The sequence below is a fragment of the Canis lupus genome, chromosome 13 (assembly GCF_048164855.1).
Source record: "Canis lupus baileyi chromosome 13, mCanLup2.hap1, whole genome shotgun sequence".
Taxonomy (NCBI): Eukaryota; Metazoa; Chordata; class Mammalia; order Carnivora; family Canidae; genus Canis; species Canis lupus.
This window is the reverse complement of record NC_132850.1, coordinates 57,261,267-57,279,504: the sequence shown is the minus strand read 5'-3', so window position 1 is coordinate 57,279,504 and position 18,238 is coordinate 57,261,267. Positions and strand designations below refer to the sequence as shown.

Below are 18,238 nucleotides of genomic sequence, written 5' to 3'. Positions count from 1 at the left end.
CCGTCATAGACCGGAGTCCCTATCTGAGAGGCAGTTTAAATGGAATACTACTTCAAAAAGCAAAATTCATTATGATAAATGTGCCAAGTGAAATTAGAAATCTACTAATGCTAATTGGATACATTCCGAATGTATTAAATTTCCAAAGATATTTTTATGAGCCCTTTGCAATTTCCTATTAACACTCATGCATGGCTGCACTTTGGATGTACCCACAATTTGACACAATATAGGTTATTACGCTTAATAACTTTCGATCTCTCAGGATGATTGCAAAGTCTAAAGAAATGAGAAAAGCCTACAGTGTGAAAATACTACTTCTGAAAGGGAGGGAAAATGATATATGAAAAATCTTTAAGAGTACTAATAGAGGAAACATGGACTTTTTTTTTTTTCAAATATAAGAATTATAGAGCTCAATGGTCATCATTAAAACCTAATATACAAAAAACTGGAACTTGTCAGCCCATGGGGGAAAAAAAGTCATGAATGGTTTTACAATTAAGTTCAAGGAGGGTTATCAATCAATTAATATTTCCATAGTGGTAAGTGAGCAAGTCCAGGGCATCTGGGCAGTACTGCTCAGTAGGTAAGACCAATGGCAGTGAAGACCACCCACTCTAGCCCACACTCCATCTCCTTGCACCTCTGTCAGAAGCAGAACGGAGGGCTTCATAGAAGAAGGGTTCAACAAAGCAAGAACATCAATGTTCTTTTTCTTTAAATAAATACATAAATAGCTGACATAAAAGGAAAGGAAAGCCTCTACTTCCCTGCCTTAATGCTACCAATGGTTCCAAAATGTACACGTCTCTAAAATCACTGAGGTTTCCATGATTTAAGACAATCACACAGTATCACACAATGAAGACACTGTTCTTCTAATGTCACTGGTCTAAGGACCTCTGAAATGATAAACAAGTATACAGTATTCATTATAACTATAAAAATAAAATGTTATGACATTTTTTACAAGAGACAAAAGCAACCTCATAGCTTTATTCCTGAAAATCCTGGTGAGGGGTGGTGATGGACCACAAAGCAGGGTGGGGTTAGGAATGTTTGATTAAATGTATACACTGGACTGGCCTTCCCAGCTTCCAATCACTTCCTCTTCATCTCTTCTCCCTTCCCATTCAGGGGGGTTATGAGGACATCTGCTTCACTACTGAGCTTTTCTTCCCATTTCACACAAATACCGTCAGCCTGTTTAGCCTGTGTCTGATGTATGTTTAGTCTTCACAGAGGAGATGCTCAAGGCCAAAGATAACATACAGTGCCTTCTGCTCCACCTCTCAAAAAAATACTTGTTGGGCAAGGAGTAGGGAACAAGCCAAATTCCAATTTTCTTTTTTTTTTTTTTTTCCAATTTTCTTAATGCAGTGAGGACTTTCCCTATTGCACAAGACACAATATGTTTCCAATGCAAAACATCTATTTTTGCACATCTGCCCAATAGCAGCTCAATTAAAAACAGTCCCATCAGATTGACAGTTTCCTTAACTGCTCAGTTCCTGTCACGCTGCAGATAGCAGAAAAGCACTTAACAGCAGCCACAAGGCAATTTTCCAGTAAGACTTGTTAATCTTTATACAGTCATCCTTGCGCAGCCATCAAAGTGAACTTAATGACAAATCAGTTAAAATAAATTACTCTTACGAACTTGTAAGGATCGGATAAAAAGCAAACCATATGTGACATCTTCTTGGTCCTCTCCGTGACGGCATATAATTGTCACCATCTGTGCTGTGAATTCTATTTTGCTCAGCCTATGTGCCCTCCAGATCCACTCTTTGCCCTTCTCTGTCCTGTGCTGGCCCCAGGAGGCTGACCTCTGTGGACCTCGGGACCGTATTGGCATCAATTTTGACCTTGCTCTCTGCCTTCCAGCTGCGCTCAGCCGATGGGAAGTACAGAAGAGCTCAGAGGCTGAAGGGAAGAGCTGTCAGGGAGGTATCCTCCCTCCCTCCTCAGCGCTGGTGTCCCTGGGCGGCCTGGCCCCTCTTCTAGTTCCAGCTCTCCATGGCTCCGGTGTCACTGGCCCCTACTTATCCTTCAGGCCCAGGTGTGCTCAGAGCTTCCAGCTGTTGCTAATCCCTGGGTGCCTCACCAACCTTTGCCTGCATCCCTATAAACAATGCCATAATTATACATGCCTCAGTCTACACACCTGTTGCTGGCCAAGACCCCGGCTGACATATTGTCAGCAGCCAGAGGCTCCAAGCTGGGATCACTTACATGGACTGTGTGGACCAGATCAGCCACCAGACACTGCTTCAGTTTCTCATCGCTGCTGGTCCCGTGAAGCACCAGATCAGGCATGTATGTGGGGCAATAACCTGCCAGAAGTGAGCGGCCAAAGTTTCTTACATTTGGGTTGCTGATGCTCTGAGACCTAAAACAATAGTGGTCCATTAGAATACACAATTAAAAATGTACTTCCTTCTTGCATTGCACTTGGAACAAAAACCCCAGTAACAGAGGTAAGAAAAAGAGGTTCAGGGTGGTCCGTTTCACCAATTCTCCAGGGAGTGGACCACTGACATGGGAAAAAAGGGGTTTGGAAGAGAAAGAGAAATTTGTTTTGTTTTGTTTCGGTTTTGGATGGAAGGGCAGAAAAAAAACAGTATTTTGATGGCTGGTTATGACTTTGTTCTTGAACCTCATATCAAACATCTACCAGGCAGTCTGTGTCAAGAGTGAAGAAAGAGGGACGCCTGGATAGCTCAACAGTTGAGTGTCTGCCTTTGGCTCAGGGTGTGATCCCAGGATCTGGGATGGAGTCCCACATCGGGCTCCCTGCATGGAGCCTGCTTCTCCCTCAGCCTAGGTCTCTGCCTCTCTCTTTTTGTGTCTCTCATGAATAAATAAATAAATAAAATCTTAAAAAAAAAAAAAAAAGAAGAAGAGAGTGAAGAAAGAAAGCTTGCCAAAAACCTGGCTTTAGGACCTCGACACATCTGCATGGGGTGATGCCCATGACAGTGCAGAAGAACAGAAGAAATCTCTAATTATTGCTTTCAGTCATCACAGACCGAATAATCAACCTGATGGAGTGTTAAGGAAGAGGTGTTGTTTCCCAACCACTTCATGCTGCTCTGACCTGCAGGAAAGAAGCCACACGGTGAGGATAATCCACCACCTCCGAGGCAAGGCATCTGCTGCCAGCCATGTAACTTCCACGCAGATGACAGAAAATTAAAATCCCTGCTCCACACCACCACCTCCACCGTATCCTTTAGCTTCTCCAAATGTCACAAGAGTTGCAAAGGCAACAACTTGCCTCCTCACTCAGAGAGCTCAGAGGCATGAGGCCACTGATCATCTTTGGAGAAAGGGCAGGCTTGAAGCTGTGTGCATCAGGCTGGTAACATTGCTCATACATACTCTTGAGAAAAAAACCATTATGTGCAAAACAGCCGGCAGTACCTAACGTGCTCCTGAGTGCTAAGTCAGGAAAACAGTATGTGAATCCAGTTCCCCTTCTCCCCAACCTGCCAGCATTACCTTGGCAGAGGCAGCTCCACTTCCAAGGACCCTTCGGTCGGGTCATTGCTGTGCTCTAGATTCAGCGAGGCTGAAGCACACGCTTCCTCGTCACTGTCTCCAAGAGCGCTATCTGAGCTTTCGTTTCTGGGAATGTCTCCTTCCATCCTGAAGTTGGCCTTCCTGTCGGCATCCCCACAGGGGACATCTGCAGTGCCCGAGAAGCCGGAGTCCTGCTGTGCACACCTGCTTGGAACAGGCGGCATCAAAGGTCCTTCTGCATCCTTCAAATACAAATGTCTTGTTTTCTCCAGCATCCTCGCTCCAGTTCCTGCCGCACTGCCATTAGGTGCCAGCGAGTCAGCAGACTGGTCGGGCTGCCCAGTAGCAGCTGCTACCACCTTGGTTTTGATGCCTCTGTCCTCGGCAAAATCCCTCTCAAATTCACCTTCGTCCCTCTCATAAGATTGACTCTGAGGACAGTGGCCATTCTTTTGGAAGCCAGGTGTGAAAAAGCACCTAGAAAGCTGCTGGTCCTGAGGCATGTCAGCGGCCATCCCGGACTTAGCCAGTGGATGGCAAGCTAACTCTGGGTATTGTCTACAGGCCGTTAGCCGCTTCTCCATTTTTTGTGTGCGGCTTTCAAAGTCGGACTCCGGGGATACGGAGCTTCCAATCTGGAAAGTGACCTTCTCTAAGGGAGGTTTCTCCCAGGGATGTCTGTCAGGACAAGGCCAGGCTGCTGACCGGTCTGTGAGTTTCTTAGGCATCTCCCCTTTCAACTCCTCACTGACAGCCTGCTGGCTGAGCTTCCCTCCTGCCCCCAGCCCTTCACAGCTAGAGAATCTTGAAGAACCATCTTGTGGTGCCCCTCTCTCACTTTCTTCCTCCCCACAAAATGTGCCCTGAGGTTTCCAAGAGCTGTCCAATGCTGGCTCTTGGAATTCCATGCTGCAGGCTTGAGAACTCTGCTCTGGCCTGGTGTTTCCTTCTTTGTCAGGTTTGGTACACAGGTCTCTGATGTCAGTGCCCTCTGGAGACACACTTAGCCCCTCGGGCCTGGGGCTCCTTCCCTCTGCCATAGTAGGTGGCAGGATAGGAGGAAGGAGAGCGGGCTCACTTCTCACCGTCACGACCACATACTCAGACTCCTCTACCTCTCCCCTCTCCAAGGCTGTGGTGATGTTGCTCCCATTTAACACCTGGTCACCTTCACCGTGACTCCCGTTCCAGGTCAGCTGGTTCTCTTGCAGCTCAGAGCAACGGAGAAAGTAGGTCAAGACATAGAGTATACGTTGAACCAAATCCTTCTGCTTCCCCACCACTACGGTGCGAGTCAGCCTCACTGGAGAGCCAATGGCTCCATAAAGATCACCTAGAGAGCAAAACAGACACAAAGATGAAGTCGTCTGGGGCAAGCATGGCATGGATATGGCAGCCTTTATTAGAGAAGAACAAATGATTTACACTCCCAAATTAGAGTTGCTTCTTCACACCCCTAACTGAGGCAAAAAGGTAATTCCTAGTAATGAGCAGGTCTTAGTTTTGCCTCTGTTAATGGAAAGTGTGCCTGGAAAGGCTGAGGCCTATCCCTCTCGGTACATGGGTACAGTGCTAGTGTACATAGTCCCTCTCTGTGCTTGTTATTGTTAGGTCTTCCCATGCAGCTCACAGGGCTGGCTGGCTCCCACTAAAGCCAGGAGTCCCAATATGTGACCAAATCAAATACTTTATGTTAGAAAGTAGAATGATGAAAGTTTTTTTCCCAGAAGAATCCCAGGACAATAGGCCTTGGCATAAAATCCAAATTCAGGGATCTCTGAACAGAAGTTCAGTGAACCAATTCAAAATACTTAATAAAGTGGCTTGAGAATTCCTTCAAGGTGCACATGTGCATGCCCGCGCGCGCGCGCACACACACACACACCCCAAGTAGAATCCATCTGATCAACACGAAGAAATTACTTAGTCATGAATAATGAATCTGAATATTTTCTATTATTTCACATGAAAATTTTACTGGAAGAAAATATGTCCCATAAGTTATATCCTGACAAGCTGATTAAAAACTACCTAATGAACTACAAAAATTTAACTTAAGGGTGGAAAAAGGTCAAATAAGGGCAAATATGTCAATGAGCCCAGCAATCTAGGCTTTTCACTGAAAAGTATTTAAGTGCCTATTAAAATTATTGCATTTGATAATCTGCTTATTACATTTGATAAGTTATACATTTGATGCCTTGATAATAAGAATACTGACAATTATAACAAAAAAAATTTACTGACTGTGTAGGCACAGTGATAAGTGTTTCACTTGGATTTATCTTATTTGTATCTCTGTATAACCAACCCTGAGTTAGAAACTGTTATGGAAATTATCAGAAGGTTGAAATAAATCAAAACTTAAAAAAGATACTAAATAAAGGAAAGGAGGTACATGGGTACAGTTATAAATAAGAACTCAGGAAGTCAGAACTCATCTTAGGAATGCATCTAGAGAGGGGGGAATGCATTTTTATAAGGGCATATACTATATAAAACTAATTAAATCAATAGATTGAGACAAGAGAAAGTTATGGGAACCATTAGGAAGTACTTTCCTCTGGGAACTGTCAGGAAGTAACTCCTCTGGAGAGCATTCCCTAGTGTAAGGGCTACTGGTCCTAACAACACGCAAAGGGCAAGACACAAATGACTTTAAAGGATCCTCTCTGTAAAAAAAAACAAAACAAAACAACAACAACAACAACAAAACTACAGGCTAATAGAGCTTTATCTGCGAGGCTTTTGCAACTGACAAATCAAAAACTCTAAAGAAATGCTAGAACAACTACTTCTTGACTGCTCATTGCTGCACCTGTGTCACAGTCATCTCGGGAATCCACGGGGCATGTTTGTCATCAGTCTCAATGCTAATAAAGACAGTAACCAGGGCACCTGGGTAGCTCAAGTCATGATCCCAGGGTCCTGGGATGGAGTCCTGCATCAGGCTCCCCTCAGGGAGCCTGCTTCTCCCTCTGCCTGTGTCATGAGAGACACAGAGAGAGAGGCAGAGACACAGGCTCCCTGTAGGGAGCCCGATGTGGGGACTCGATCCGGACTCCAGGATCACACGCTGGGCCGAAGGCAGGCGCCAAACCGCTAAGCCACCCAGGGATCCCCAAATATTTTTTAAAAAGGAAGATAACCATTACATATCTGATATTTGGTACCAAAAAACCACAGAGGAAAGGAAGGCCACTCAGAATGACAATATTATTTTTCAGCAATGCATTTAACACTCAGTATTGTACATTTTAATAAAAAGTGAAAAAAAGGAAAACTACTGAAAATAGTTTATAATCATTTAAACAACATAATGTAACGACAGCAATGTGTGTATGGAAACTGTGCCTTTATTCTAGGGTCCAACTTCATAAAATAATGCATCATTAAAATAACAGACCTATATTATTAAAATTAACTGGATCCTGAACTGGAAGACAATTTTTTAAGTAATGGACTGAAAAAGCTACTAATTTTAGAGCAGATTCCTTTGTTTCAATGGGTATAATTTTACAAAATGAAGACGTTTCACAACAGTGCAAACGGACAACGCTACTGAACTTAGAAATGGTTAAGATGGTAAACGGGCTGGGCTTTTGTTAAAAATTACAATTTAAAATATAAATTTAACTTTCAAAAAAGAAAAAATGAGAGGAAAACAAAGGGGATAAAAGGGGTAAAAAGAGTATCTGCAGGTGAAAAAGAGTGGCCAAAGGTAGAGAGTGCACAGAAGCTGGAAGGGTGCTGGGTGCAGGGAGAGGAAAAGGCACCAGCAGGCAGGAGGGAAGGAGCAGGAGGGAGTGGGAAGGAGCGAGAAGGAGCGAAGGAAGCAGGAGGAAGCAGAGACCCAGCGGGCTCAGAGAACAGAGAGAGGAGTCCAGAAGGAGGGGAGGACAGAGACAAGGGTTAGAAGGAGAAAGAGAGGAGGTGGGCAGCAGAGATGTACAAACAGCAGAGAATCTGAGAGAAGCAGAAAGATGTGGAAGAGGTAAGCAGAGCGGTGAGTGTGATGCCTACAGAGGGGACAGAGAGAGAGAAAAAAAAGTCTCCTCTTGGAGATAGAAACTAGAAAGCTGAGAAGCTGAGAATTTAGGAGCACTGTAAAGACAAGATGGTAAGCAGAGAGAGGATGGGAGAGGTGAGGACTATGGAGACAGAAACAGACAGTGGGAGAAAATGAGACAAAAATTTTAAAGGGTCACCTACTCCCAGATGACATTCTAATACATGTGTCTCTGCTATGAAGTTCCCTCTACATGGTGTTCCCCCCCAATCCCACACATGGGAATTTATTGTATCTTTATTATTATTTAGTTCAAAGTGTCTTCTAATTTCTCTTGTGAGATCTTCTTTGACTTTTGGGTTATTTAAATGGGTTGTTTAATTTCTGAACAGATGGGAATTTTCTCCCTATCATTTTTTTTTAATTTTACTGATTTGTAGCCTAATTTCACTGCATTCTGAAAAATACAATTTAACTTCAGGAGAAAAGAAAATGAAGAAATTTCAGACATTTTTACTTATATTAAACTAATGATCCCAAATGTTTTTCTGAGGAGAAAAGCAGCTTTTCATTTCCACAAATTCTTGAGGTCATTAGAGTCAAAAAAGAGACCCATATGGAACTCCAACCAGTGGTGAAAGAAAGTGGCTTTCAAACTACGCATACCCACTCCAAGAGACAAATGCATTTATACTGCAGCCTCACTCACCCTCTGAAATAAACATTTTACATAACACTGTATATGTGTCCCTCTGATATTTTCTATTATACCGGCCCTTTTAAATGCTTTTTTTGACCCAATAAACTGCTTCCACAACCCACCCAAAGCTGGAGACCCGTTTGGAAAGCCCTTGTGTACAGTGCTCATGTTAGGCAGAGGGGAGGATGGCTGAGCTCCCAGAGAATAAGCCAGTGAGGGTGTGAAAGGGGTTAAGTGCTAGTTGCTTCCAGCTTCTCTCCTCCCCTCCCAGGGAATGCCAGGGAGCCATGCAGAAGTGGGCACAGCAGTGGTACCCATCTTGGCAAGTGCTTGGATAAGCCTTTGAAATAATTCAAGATAAAGTCCTTAGGAGCCTGGATTAAAATTACATCACATCATTGTATATTCCAGGAAGTTTATATTTTCCTGTTTACTGAGACCTAATAAATATTTAATGAAAATAATAATAACTGGAAGTGGCTCCCCTGTCAAATTACTGAAGCAGTTTGATTTTCAGTAATAATGGAAACTCAACCATCATTTACATTTGGCTTTACGTACCTATCATATGACCCTATGCTAGGGTCTCAGCCCCTCTCACATTGCTCTGTCAACAGCCAGACCTCAGCTGGATTGTCTTGGGGAGGGGAGAATCAGAGACCTTAATGATCCTGGGGCATCTGGGTGACTCAGTCAGTTAAGCCTCCAACTCCTGACATCAGCTCAGGTCATGATCTCAGGGTCCTGAGACTGGGTCCCATTGTCGGGCTTGGAGCTCAGCCAAGAGTCAGCTTGAGATTCTCTCTCTCCCTCTCCTTCAGTCCACTGCTCCCCTCCACCACTCACAAGCACACACAAGGACTCTCTCTTTTTAAATAAATGAAAATCTTAAAAAAAATAATACATGATCTACTACATGACTATGAGCCCACAGGAAGGGACTTTTCCTTGTTATGCTGAACACAAGGAATTAATGGCTCTCAAGTAGTTAAATTTCAAATGAGAAGCATGTCTAATTATAAATATATTTATCTAATTAAATGCAAACTGCTTAATTAGCATTGTTTTTAAATGGATGACCAGGCAGTATGAAAGACCATGTTTCCTTTATATCAAGCCCCCTTCCCTTTGTCACTTAATGATACATTTTTTCAAGACTATTGTTCCATAACAAGAACAACAATGCTCCATCCTCCTCAAAACTGTATAACCTAGAGTGGGGCACCCTCTGAATTCTTTTCTGAACTCAGTACTGACTGGTTGGATTAAATCCATTTTTAATATCCATAAATTCTTTAATTCATTTAACATGTACCTATTATCCCCCTATCTGTGAAACATGTATTCCCTTTCTTACATTCAGGGCACAAGGGCAAGACTTCTTTATTATCTATAATGTGAGGACAATAGTGATAGGTTTGAGATGAGAATCTAATTAAGTAATAAATGTAAAAAGTACTAAAAACAATGCCTGGTTCACAGTGTCAGCTTTCATTACTGTTATTATAATATGCTGTTTTTTAAGATTAGAGTGTGCCTCCCTAAAACGTCATTTTAACATTTCCTCAAGTATGCTTTCCTTGCACATTTCCTTCAAGTATGCATCCCCTCACTCTGTCTCCTGGTACCTCTCTAATGTTAGTATTTTCACCAGCAGCATAAAATAAGGAAAGTGCTCTATGTAGAACTAATTCCCACAGCAACCATGTGGGAATATCATTCCATTTTATAGATGAAGAAACTGAGGCACAGAGAGGTTAAGTCACTTGCCCATGGAGACTGGATTTGATCTATGCAATCTGGCTCTGGTTCCCATTCTCTTAAACTTCACACTATACTGTCTCTTATTTACATCCTTCTACATGCTCCTGATTTCTCCAAAGGATTTCTCCAAAGGATGTTTTGAGATTGTCTGAATACAAATCTGTCACCTCCGTTAGGCAGCTAGCTTCCTGGAGCTCAGCTGTGTAATGTTAACTCCATATCCCTGGCATCTGGCATAGGATCTGGATCAGAGTAAGCAGCAAACCTAACTGTCACTCTATATGTTTGATGAGTGAGAGGTCCCAGATTAGACCTCTCTGCACATGAACACAAATATGCCACTTTGATGTCACAAGTCCCCAATTCTATAACCAACTATGTCAAAGCTTTAGATTCCTAGGCGATGCTTAAGTATGAAGCTGTGAGGAAGCAGATGCCACCAACTCACTGCAAGGAAGCAGTATAAAGACAAGGTTCCTAACTTAAGTGAAAATTATAAAGGCAGTAAAATTATAGTGCATTACTTTCTTTTTTCCCTATTTTTTTTCCTATTGAGTCCATCCTTGAGAATAGTGGTTCTCAGCCAGGGAGTGTCTTGCTGCCCAAGAACAATGTCTGGAGACATTTTTGACTGTCACAACTCTGGAGTGGGTTTTTCACTGGTGGTTAGTAAACTAGCTAGTGATGTTGCTAACCATCCTACAATGCACAAGACAGTCCCCCAATCACCACCACCACCACGATCCTCGGCCCTACAAAGAATTATCTGGTCCAAACATCAATAATGCCAAGCTTAAGAAACCCTGCTCTAGGGTGAACTGCCACTGTGGTATGGGACAACAGTTTACTCATATTGCTTTAGAAGAGCAGAACAAAGCTGCCAGCAGCAGGAAGGAGATAAAGGTATAGACTTACGACTAGAATCTGTGGGCCAATCTCCTATTGTCTGTCTGCCCAATGACAACTCCGGAAATCGCCGGGATGGAGGGCCAATTTCAACAAAAAATTTGAGCATTTTCTCCATTCCATCCCACAGAGTCTCTGAATAGTCAAATTAGGTACTAACCCAGCTGTGCCCAGAGAGGATTATATGGATGTGTTTTGGCCAGCGTGTTCACTGACTGAGAGGTGCGTTTCTCTGAGAAGGCTTTAATGGGAGGGTGATCAACAGGCATGACAGTCGGGACCCAGGCCAGGTGGTAGGTTAACACTGCAGTCAGTAAGGCAGCAAAAAACCTTGGAGAAATGGAAGAAAATACAACCAGATGAGTCAATGCAGGAAGAGGCATGTCACATGCAGCACATACACTGGCCATGAAAGTTGCATACAAGGCTCCAGAAATTTGAAGCTTACTGGTTTTTATTGATCTGTTCTATCAGAAGCGTAAACTCCTTGAGAAAGCGCTGGCAGAGCTGGGTTTTTTCCAAAGTGCTGGACATCATGGTAAGCCACACAGGTTCAGCGATCCTTGGAACAGAATATAAATTCCAGATCGTTCCTCTATAGAAAAGGGAAGAGATACACAAAATTGTCACAAGTATCATCTTGGATAATCTCTATCTAAAGGAATAAAGAAGAAAACAATAATCTGAATCTATGTAGCCCTTAAGAGATTCAAGCAGTAATATAAATCAGGGATAGGCAAACTATGGTCCACAAGCCAAATTTGACCACCATCGTTTTTGCAAATGACACTTTACTGGAATGCTGTCATGCTCATTTGTTTACATATTATCTGTTGCTGCTTTTGCATGATGGCAAAGCTGAGTAGCTGTGACAGAGGCCCCTTATAGAAAAGGTACACTAACCCCCATATAAAATATTCATTTTTAAAGCAATTTATTTCACAATGCCTAGTTTCAAAATTTATGGCTGTTCTGATAATAAAGAAATGAAGAAAAAAAAAAGAAATGAAATGAAGAAAGTATATACTATATCAAAATGTGATCAAAGGCAACTCAACACTCCCAATTTCTAGTTAGAGCTTTAGTTCTCTAAATCAAAGCACTCTATTCATTTCAGATGGAAAAACTATATAAGTGGCTTCTCTTTCATATACTGAGTTTTTATATGGGCTAACAGAATCAAATTCTTAGAAGTATAAGCTATTAGCGAAACTGGCCAATGTAGCTCTATCACTTTATAGATTCAGAAACACGCTTAGAAAAATTAAGTTACTTGAGCAAGACATTGAACAATAAGGTCAGATGAGACTTCAGGTCTCCCAACACCTGGTGCCAAGGGCTCTATCGCAAGCTTCATGACTCACAAGTGTTTTTTCAAAAAGCACAGTAAGTCAGCTTAGGATCTCCACTACAGAACACATCCACTTCAAATAAAGATAGCTGAGACATATCCTGGACTTGACTTTCTAGCTGTGTGCCTAAATAAATTGAGATGCTAGAGATTTCCACCTTGGCCAAAAACATTTGCTGAGTTAGGCAGCAATGACAAGCTACAGTCAAGTCACATGGAACTGGGATTTATTTACTAAAACTCAGGTCTCCAATTGCTAACACCAAGTGAGGCTCATCCTGGCAGACGGGAAGGTCTATATCCCTGACATATACACTCTCTCCAGCCATGCTTTGGATAGCAGCCCTGATCCCAAGTTTCCACATCTTTAAAATGGGGCTAGTTAATAGTGCTTACTCCTAGGGTTTTGTGAAGATTACATGATATAATGAATAGGCTTGTAAGAGACCCCTAAATATTAGTTTTCTCCATTCATCCTGTTAAAAGCAATCAAAGACTGGATGACAGGCAGCAGCGTAGATTATGTGGCACTGAGAGACTTAAAACTTTTTGCTCCAGTTGGTCTCGATTTCCACCTTGAGGGAAGGAGTTGCTAAAGTGAGTAATAGTTGCCAGCCTCTCAATTCTTCTAAGTAATGGTCTCTGTGTATCCCTAGATCCAAGCTGCTGCTGCTGCTACTGTCATTTATAAAGTTACCCTATTTTTGCCAGATGCTGTCAATGTACCTAAATTCTCCCAGAGCTTCCATCAGACGGCTGACATAGAACTGGACACGGAGACTTGATTCTGCTATCTTCCTGCAGGAGATCATGGCCTTCATGGAAGAGAAAACAAACCAAATTACTCTCTGAGAAGAAATTGCTTTATAACTGTCTACTACTGAGCTTTTATTAATAAAATAATATAATCAAAACATTCAATGTGTAATGACGTAAGGCATCAGGAAGCAGTAATCGCCTCTCCAAAAATACTCTAGTATTTGATATCAACATGCCTAAGCATCTATTTCTGTTGCAGATGATTTAACTTCTCTAAAAAAGTGATCTGAAACATAAACCACGCGATGCTACCACCTTAAAGCCCCATAATCACTTCTCTATTTGACACAAGAATTATGTTCTTATTACCTTTTCAATTGCACTCTTCAACCTGTTCATGTGAGATTCAAACAGGGGAAAATGAGAAAAAAAGAAGTCTTGGAAATTCCTTTGTGCGTCTTCTTTCTCACACAGAGAAAAGATGATGCTTATGGCAATTTTCTTCCTCCGAACTATGGCCGGATTAGAACTGCAGGTTTCTTCAGCCAGGCTGAATGTCTCATCAGTAGACCTGCAGGAAAAATAAGTTTGAAAAGTTGCCATGCATCAACAAATCACATCGAGGATAAACTGTAATGCCAGGGGATGACATTCAGAAAGTGAATCCAGAGCACTCAGAGTCTTAACCAAGAGTCTGTCTGCTTCCAATTCATTCTCTTCTCTAATTCTCTGTCATGAAAAATGAAAACATCAGCTTACTACACGGTATTTTCCAACATGAAAAGAAACTTAAATAAAACCTAAAAGTAACTTTAAATGTCCTCCTGTTAGACTCTTAGTCTTTTTCCCTTGGATTATTTTACATCAGACTGGTAGTATTTAGAAATTGGGGGGAGACACATCTGGTCACTCAAAACACAGGCCCTTTGTTTTGGTTAATAGATACCAATAGATAGGAACATTTCACAGGAAATGCTCCTGTGGTATTATTATTCTGTTTAACCAATGCATCATGTTTGGAAATTTATTGGTGGTTGAGGCTTACTTTGCCAAGGCTATTAAAACCATTAGATGAAGTAACTCCAGTAAATGCTCAGATTAAGCCATGCAATCGATTAAGCTCTCTGGGAAATCGCCCAAGTAAAAAGACCTATCTCTCGTCTGGGTAGTCAAATTCTCAAAAAAAACCTTAAGATTCTTTTGAGAGATTCTGTTTCTATAATAAGAGAATCATGAAGTCAATAAATTATGAGTATATACTCAATTTGTCTTAAGGGGTAAGACTCACAAATACAGCCTAACCCTGTCTCTTACTTAACTATCCTGAAAAACCAGGGTTGACTACCATATAGCTACTAATAGCAAGAGTGAAAATAATTTTTTTCTACAAAGATACCAAAAGCAAAGTGCATAATATATTGTACATGAGCACCTTGCCTGGCACACAGCAGGTATGCAATGAACTTTCTCTCTCACCAACTTTCACCATTTAGTCTCATATGTCTGGTACTATGAGATATGAGTATGGGATGGTACTACTTCCTGTTTTCTTTACCACAAATTACAACAAAACAGTTATTTATGCTTGGCAGGATTCAAGGCAGTTGGCCTCCACATTCTTGATCTTAAACTTATTTGGTGCTCTACTCACAGCCTATAATGTTCCTGTGATTTCAAACATAACCATATCTTTGAAAACATGCTTACATCAGAAGTTTTATGGTCAGAAAAGCCACTTTACTTTTAAAGGAAAAGAGATAGACATCTTGTTCTAAGCTCAGAAAGGATACGCTATTGTTTCTCTCAACTTCAAGCAAGATCCCAGAGATGCAGATGTGGTTGATAAATCAGTAATAGGCTCCCACTAACAGACACACCACTGGCAAGACACGTTCTCCAGGTGCTGTTGTAAATGCTGTGCATCATAATAAACCATCAACTGTTTTCTCTGGAAAATCCCTAGATCTGAATCATCTGGTCATCAGAAAAAAAAAAAAAATCTTGAGCCTCTCTTAGAATTTTACTTAATTTCATACAGTGAAAAGTCTTCTTTTCCAAAGTACCTGTAACTATAACTGTTTTTTGCACCAGTTTATTTCTATTTTACATAGGGAAGTTCTGAGCTTATATATGGGCAACTCTTTCTTGCAACCCTTTCTTTTTTGTCTGGCATCTCCAATTTTTCTTCTTTTTCAAAAGTAAAATGACCATTTCAGTCCATTCATCGTCAGCCAATGTGGTCCTTAAATAACGAAATTGTAATAAACACTTAACCCAATGCAGGTTTAGGCATCATCTTCATCTCTACCTTATAAACAATAGCCAAGTCTGTCTTAAGTCTTAACATAGCAGAGAGTGCCACCTACTGCATTTCAGAAAAATTTCCATAGCTACAACAGCATGTGTCTAGCTCTTCCTTGCTTCGCTGTACCTCTCTATTGAATTCTAAAGCAACTGAGTTTCATTCTGGACTCCTGGATCAACCACTCAACTGGAATAAATCAGTTCACATGGTACTATAACCGTTTTAAAAAATGATTCCACAATGAAAGAACATTTCAGAATATTTCTAAACGTTTGAGTATACACCCAAATAACTTCATCATCTCTTCACTCTCAAGTCACAACATAAGGTACACAGGCCTTTTTGCAAATGTGGAAACTGAGGCAGAATGATTCCTCAACTTGCTTCAGGGACAGAAAGCCTCTTAAGTGACAGTGTGGAAGCTATAACCCAGGGTTTCTGTCTTCTAAGCTAGGCTCATTTCCTGGACGTTGGAAATGAGCAAAGACTGCCCCATGTCTGATCCATCTGCTGGTGTTCAGATGCATCAGGTGTATCCTGCCAGCTGAAGCACCAAGAGAAAATGGCTGGGAGCAATGGCATCAGCTTCTGGGACTGCAAGCCAAGGAAAGACCAGTGCCATGCACTTAGGTTTTCTCCTTACAAAAAAATCAAATAGAATTTTCTTGACACTCATGAATAAGCCTTTATATATATTATTTCTATTTCAAGATCATAAATAAAGCAGAAACTATGATTATCTAAGTACATCTCAAGGATCTATAATTACTATCAGGACTGCCTGGTCTAATTGTTTTTGTCAGCTCTGAACTTCATCTGAATCTATGTATTATACTGGGGCATACAAAATTGCCATTTTTGTGGGTCAGAAAACAAACATGCAGCAATTTTATATGGTTGCTTCAACTTCTTCAAATCAAAAGCCCTTCTGGGTATTTAATACCTTGGTCCTTTAGGGTTTCAGTCGCCTCACTAGGGGATGAAATCTATGCTGTTTCTCTTCTATTACAGGCAATACCTCCCCACCAGCTGGTAAATGCCCAACCCTGACTCCCCATCCGGTAACCAAAAGGTACCACTCACCACAGCAGGGGGCGTGGACACATGAGTATCCAGTGCAGAACCAATTGTTAAGGATTGTGAAATCATCCTTTTTACTTTTAACTCTTAGAAAGTTTTTGATTACTGTGAATTTTCTCTCAAAGCCAGAGGCAATTATATTTTTTTTACCCACTGTTCTCCTGTCTAGCATAAGAAACTAGTCTTCCTGGGATGCCCGGGTGGCTCAGTGGTTGAGTGTCTGCCTTTGACTCAGGGTGTGATCCTGAGGTCCTGGGACTGAGTCCCACATCAGGTTCCCTTTAGAGAGCCTGCTTCTCCCTCTACCTGTGTCTCTCATGAGTAAATAAATAAAATCTGAAAAAAAAAAAAAAAGAAAGAAAGAAAGAAAAGAAAAAAAAGACACTAATCTTCCTACCTACATACCTGCCAAAAGTAAAAGAGCAACAGCAACATCTTTAAACGAAAGGATCTTCACAGGCATAGTGATCAATTCAAACTGTCAACCGCACTTACATTCTCTGTGTGCCAACTTCACAGGCATAAGACCCCACTCACACAGCACCCTGTTTCCAGATAAGCCCCAGTCTTGATTTAATGTTTTGTGGTTGCCATCTTAAATTCTTAGTAATTTTATCTTTGAGCCTGTATTCTGTAAGTTAAGTCTGATGGGACAATGAACCATGTGAGTAAGCAAAGACACCAGGATGCAGAGCACACAGTGAGCTCAGGCCTATGCAACCCAGACGCTGAGCAACTGGCTGGGCAGACAGGCACACACCCATGTATCTGAAAAATCCAGGGTGCCAGGAGGCCCCAAGGTGGCAAGGCTGGGACCTGAGTCCAGACTGGTGGCTGTGACAGCAGCAGCAAAAGCAGCAGCAACCACAGCCATAGGAGAGAAGAAAGACGCGGCGGGTAGTGCCATGACCCAGGGTACAAGGTCAGCTTACCCATCCATCATTGGAACCCGTACCTAGAGAGTCTGCACAAATATTTAACTCTCTGACCCAAGCCCCAAGATGGTAAATTATCACAAAGAGCCTACAGTGGATGTTGCAATAAAGCATATCCAGGAATAATGAGAATTCTTCAGTTTATCATCTCCGGTTTTGAAAACTATTGCAACACTACAAAGTAAGTATCTACAGGCAGAGAAACAAATTGAATGTAATGATTGTTGCACTGGACAGAAAAAACTATTATTTTCATATGAAGCTTCAGATAAACAAAAGGAAGCCCATTTTAAAATTAATTTTCCTTGTAAGTGAAGATGCAGTGATAAAATGCAAAAACAGGCATTTTGAATTATATACAACTCATGAAGACACTCAGTTTCTTGTAAGACCTCCATGAGTTACAGAAAATGTCAGAGGAGACATTAAAATAACTTTGTATAAATTTACATTTAAAATTAAAATCAGTCTTACACAAAATGGATTTGTGTGAAGAATTAAATCTCTTTAGAAAAACTGTTCCACAGGAATCATCAGATCTAGATGTGCTGAAATTTATATTTTGAAAGTTTATCAGAAACTTAATCCAATGTTTTTATAACTCATAAAGTTCCAGTAACAGTTACATCAGCAGAAAGATCTTTCTCAAAATAAAAAATTGTCAAGAATTATTTGCCATCTGGCAATTGCTAAGAGTGATTAATGCTGCTTTCAATTATATCAAGGAAAGCAAAGTTGTTAAAAAGTATAAATTTTGATAACCTAACAAATGATGATAGAAAAGTGAGCCAGAAAAGTCTTATGATGAATGAAGATATAGCATTTTTGGTATTATGTAAAATTTGATACCAAAATATTATTTATTGCAATTTATTAGTTTATGTTTTATTCATATTTCACT

General features: G+C 41.2%; 2 protein-coding genes across 5 annotated transcripts in view; one reads left to right on the top strand and one right to left on the bottom strand.

Moving 5' to 3' along the window:
• SPMIP2 (sperm microtubule inner protein 2) overlaps nt 1–11,487 on the top strand; it is a 125,323-nt gene extending 113,836 nt beyond the window's left edge. Inside the window, exon 7 of the transcript XR_012006211.1 lies at nt 1,891–11,487. The gene's annotated coding sequence lies outside the window, so the exon portion shown is untranslated. The remainder of the gene's footprint in view (nt 1–1,890) is intronic.
• FNIP2 (folliculin interacting protein 2) overlaps nt 1–18,238 on the bottom strand; it is a 132,279-nt gene that overhangs the window by 20,871 nt on the left and 93,170 nt on the right. For all 4 annotated transcript variants that reach the window (XM_072773783.1, XM_072773785.1, XM_072773782.1 and 1 more), the window contains 6 exons: nt 13,387–13,588; nt 12,985–13,073; nt 11,356–11,502; nt 11,068–11,237; nt 3,508–4,861; nt 2,239–2,395 (listed from right to left, as the gene is read on the bottom strand). In XM_072773783.1, coding sequence (XP_072629884.1) covers nt 2,239–2,395; nt 3,508–4,861; nt 11,068–11,237; nt 11,356–11,502; nt 12,985–13,073; nt 13,387–13,588 — 2,119 coding nt within the window. The remainder of the gene's footprint in view (nt 1–2,238; nt 2,396–3,507; nt 4,862–11,067; nt 11,238–11,355; nt 11,503–12,984; nt 13,074–13,386; nt 13,589–18,238) is intronic.